This window comes from Nannospalax galili, unplaced genomic scaffold, assembly GCF_000622305.1.
Source record: "Nannospalax galili isolate Female #2095 unplaced genomic scaffold, S.galili_v1.0 scaffold336, whole genome shotgun sequence".
NCBI lineage: Eukaryota > Metazoa > Chordata > Mammalia > Rodentia > Spalacidae > Nannospalax > Nannospalax galili.
This window is the reverse complement of record NW_008343385.1, coordinates 2,115,063-2,119,133: the sequence shown is the minus strand read 5'-3', so window position 1 is coordinate 2,119,133 and position 4,071 is coordinate 2,115,063. Positions and strand designations below refer to the sequence as shown.

General features: G+C 50.1%; 1 protein-coding gene across 1 annotated transcript; it reads right to left on the bottom strand.

Annotated features, from left to right (window-relative positions):
* Positions 1–552: 552 nt before the first annotated feature.
* Gpr135 (G protein-coupled receptor 135) lies at positions 553–4,070 on the bottom strand (the record flags this gene model as incomplete). The annotated part of the gene is given in 2 exon segments (XM_029566647.1): positions 553–3,780; positions 3,783–4,070. Coding segments are annotated over 2 exon segments (1,554 nt in total), but the record flags the coding sequence as incomplete, so codon positions are not given.
* Position 4,071: the final 1 nt, after the last annotated feature.

Sequence of the window (4,071 nt, the reverse complement as noted above, 5' to 3'; positions counted from 1 at the left end):
TGGTGACACCATAACCTCATCCTTGTTTCCCCTGCCACTATTTGGGGGCAGGACACACAAAAAGTGAACATGGGCTATGTAGATGAACACATGGCAAGGAAAGCCCTCGCTCTACTACTGAATAGTTCTGTGTCTGTCTGTCTGTCTGTCTCTCTCTCTCTCTCTCTCTCTCTCTCTCTCTCTCACACACACACACACACACCCCACTGTGAATTGTTCAGAAATTTTCTTTTTACCCTCTCTTATTGCTGGATATGACTTTTAAGAGTCATTCACAGAATGGTTTCTAGAATGGTCTCTCTCATGGTCATTCCTTTCTTCAATTTTCCTTCCCCTGAAGCAGTAGAGGGGAATTGCTCTTCGTCCTTAAAGACCTTCATATCATGACCCTGACACTTCCACGTGTTGGCTTCTTCCTGTGTATTCATAGGCAGGCTGATGCCACGCCATACTGATTGTTCCATTCCTTTCTTCAGGTCCTCTGAGGTGACGCTCTAGGCTGCTACAAACTGGCTGCCTTTCTCCAATATCTCATTATTTTTCTACATATGGCCACAGAATTCCTATGCTATATTTCATAATTGTGAGAGTTTATCGATAATTTCTCCTCAAATCCCAGAAGTGACTTCATTTTTTCACATACCCCAAAGTATGCAAGTATTTTGGTTTTGGCAATCAAGGATGGCAGGTACCCATGAAATGTTGTACAGCTGTATTACATCTGCACATATTTTATGATAATGTATGGCAGAGGGGAAAGGTTATCTCATCCACTGCATATTAAGCTGAGTGCAGCAAAAAATCCATACGGATAATTTACAAACTTCCAACTGTGGTGATAACCAAAGAAAAAGGAAAACTTCTTTTGCTCATCAAGACAGGAATCATGTATTTCTATCTTTGATTATAAAATAATGAATATTCACCTGTCACACAAAGACTTACACACTAATGAATATCTTTAAATACAAAAAGATAAGACTGGCTAGTTCACATTGAAATCTCACATAATACCGGGTGTGTTTTATACCTAGTTTAAAGTACTTATTCAGCTAAGGCTGTGGAATACTGAAGAGGAACAGGATGAGGGAAGGAAAGAAAATTCGGAGTGGCGTTCAACATGAGAAAATTCACATATACAAAGCATAAATTGTGCTTCTGAATTATTGCAAAAAGCATTTGTTTTTGCAAGTTTTGGTTTGCTTGAGGTATCTCTCCAACTTTGTGCCTATGGATGTATATCTCATCTCATAATCTCATCCTGATTCTCTTTCTAATGACTATAGCATTTTAGGCAAATCATACCTATACAACAGCAGTCCACTATTAAAAAATAGCCAAACTTCTAAACAGAGAGCACGGTTCTCTTAGGAAGTTCTATGGCTATTCAACGAATGTGGTCATACTTCGCAAATTATTTTTAGGATTCCTCTTTGGAATCATGTTTGGTAGCTAAGGGCATGTGGGAAAGCCAGTACTGATTGTACGTTTGTGTGTGTGTGTGTGTGTGTGTGTGTGTGTGTGTATTACCCATACATACATACATACATACATATTTAGCATTGCTCACCTCATTCAATCAATTTGACTTCAAATACAGTTTTAGTCTATCAAAAAATCAAATGTACCTCAACAGACAAAGACTTTTCTGCTATTATTTTTTTAAAATGTGAAAGCATTCAATGGCATCATACAAGCCATCAAACAGCAACAGGTTAGAGTAAGGGCAGAGCTGTGGTCTCTTGAGACACGTAACTTGGGGGAAAATTGGGTTAGAAGGTACATTGATTTTTATGTATATTCCTGGAATACTGTTTTCAGCATTCATATTTCTTATCTTCATTTGGCCCTTCGTAAGACTGAATTATGTATCTAGTAAGAAACCACCTTTTCAAAAATCCTGAAATGGTTTAAAACACTCTACATTTAAAATTTCCCACAGAGGTTCCGCCGGCAGGGAAGAAGGGCACCAATCTGTGTAAGGATGTCTCTGCTCAGACCTAAGCACCCAAAGCAGGCCAGAGGTGCAAGTTCTAGAATCCTCAGTTTTGCTGAATGCTGGTGATGTACAGGGGCCTTCACGCACCTCTGAGGGTCTCTATTCACTCCAGAAACTCTAGGCATTTGAACAAATAGCAGTGACATTCAGTTCACTGTTTTTTTTTTTTGTTTGTTTGTTTCACAGTGTGATTCCTGTAATGTGAACTTTTCAGGAATTGTGAATTTTGTCAGTTTTTTTTTTTTTTTTTCCGGCACTTAACAGTTCACAATGTTTATTTGTGTGGTTTAAGATTGTTTTAATTTTTGCATTTTACATGCCTTTTGGCACTTTTGAAGAATGGGACATTTTCTTTTATGTCTTTTATATCTGGGGGGTGTTGAGTACCAACCCTCCCCTTCTGTCTTTTTAGTTTTAAATGTTTGGCTTTATGAAATCCACCATCTTCTCTGGACTCCAGCATCGTTAAAGAAAGGAGTGGAAATTTGCTATTACAAGATTCACCCCATCCTTTTTTAGAGATTGGTATCCCCAGTTTCAGATTTAGGCTGTTTGCCGATTGCTGTCACCTGCTCTGGCGGTCCCTCTCGGAAGAAAAGCACAACTGGGTTTTTTCGGGCCCACATGCCCAGGTCCCCTCCCGCCCGGCTGGTCGGGTTGGAAGAAGACATCTTGCCGCAAGTCCCCAGCCTATTAGCATAGCGGTTTCGAAGGCGACTGCAGCTTCTGGCTTGCAGACCTGGGCCCTGGCTGGGCAGAAAAGCATCTACATTCCTAGTCCGGTACCCGTCTTCGCGGCTGCGTCCTAGCAGCACGGAAATGTTGGGGTTGCGGATGGCATAGATGACAGGGTTGATGGCCCCATTGGCCCAGGTCAGCCAGACAGCCACCACGTTGAGAAGCGAGGGGGCCTGCGCAGCCTGACCCTGCCGGGTCGCGGCCAGCAGCACCAGGAAGCAGGAGGGGCCCCAGCAGCAGATGACGAAGACGATCATGATGAGCACGGTGGTGGCGGTGCGCACCTCGCTGAAGAAGCGCAGCACGCGCGCGTAGGTGGTGACCGGCCGCACGCGCACGTCGGACAGGCGCACGGTCTTGCAGATGTGGTAGTGGCAGAAGCACATGAGCAGGAAGGGCAGCAGGTAGCAGGCCACCACCAGCCCCACGCTGTAGGCCGCGCCCAGCTGCGCGGGGTCCGGGGAGGTGCGGTACAGGCAGCCGTGGAAGCTCTGCGCCGCCTGGGGCTCCCGTGGCGGCCCGAGCAGCTCCCAGGGCAACGAGAAGCCCAGCGCAGCCAGCCAGGCGCCCGCCAGCAGCTGCAGCGCGCGCCGCCGGCCCAGCTTGTCCCGCGGCGGCCGCACGATGGCGCAGTAGCGGTCCAGCGAGATGAGTGCCACGCTGAACGTGGTCACTATGCCGAAGCAGGAGCTGAAGAAGCGGCTGGCGGCGCAGAAGCCGCGCCAGGGCCCCGAGCCCCCGGGCGGCGCGAACAGGTCGAGGAAGGCGGCGGGCAGGCAGAGCAGCGCCGTGAGCAGGTCGGACAGGGACAGCGACAAGATGAAGGCGTTGGTGACGGTGCGCAGCTGCCGGTGCTTCACGATCACTCCCATCACCGCGCAGTTGCCCAGGCTAGACAGCAGGAAGATGAGCAGCAGCACTAGCGCCTGGGCCGCCACCGCCGCCCCGTGCCACAGCAGCTGGGCCGCCTCGGGGACGGGCGCCTGCCTCCCCGCCGCCCCTGGCGCGCCGGGGTCGCTCTCGTTGCTCAGCGCGGCGGAGGCCAGTGCCGGTGCTTCACGATCACTCCCATCACCGCGCAGTTGCCCAGGCTAGACAGCAGGAAGATGAGCAGCAGCACTAGCGCCTGGGCCGCCACCGCCGCCCCGTGCCACAGCAGCTGGGCCGCCTCGGGGACGGGCGCCTGCCTCCCCGCCGCCCCTGGCGCGCCGGGGTCGCTCTCGTTGCTCAGCGCGGCGGAGGCCAGGGCGCTGAACGACAGCACGGCGGCAGTGGCCGCAGAGGAGCCGGCGGCGGAGGGGCCTCCCGGGTGCGCGCTGCCCGGCCAGGCCAGG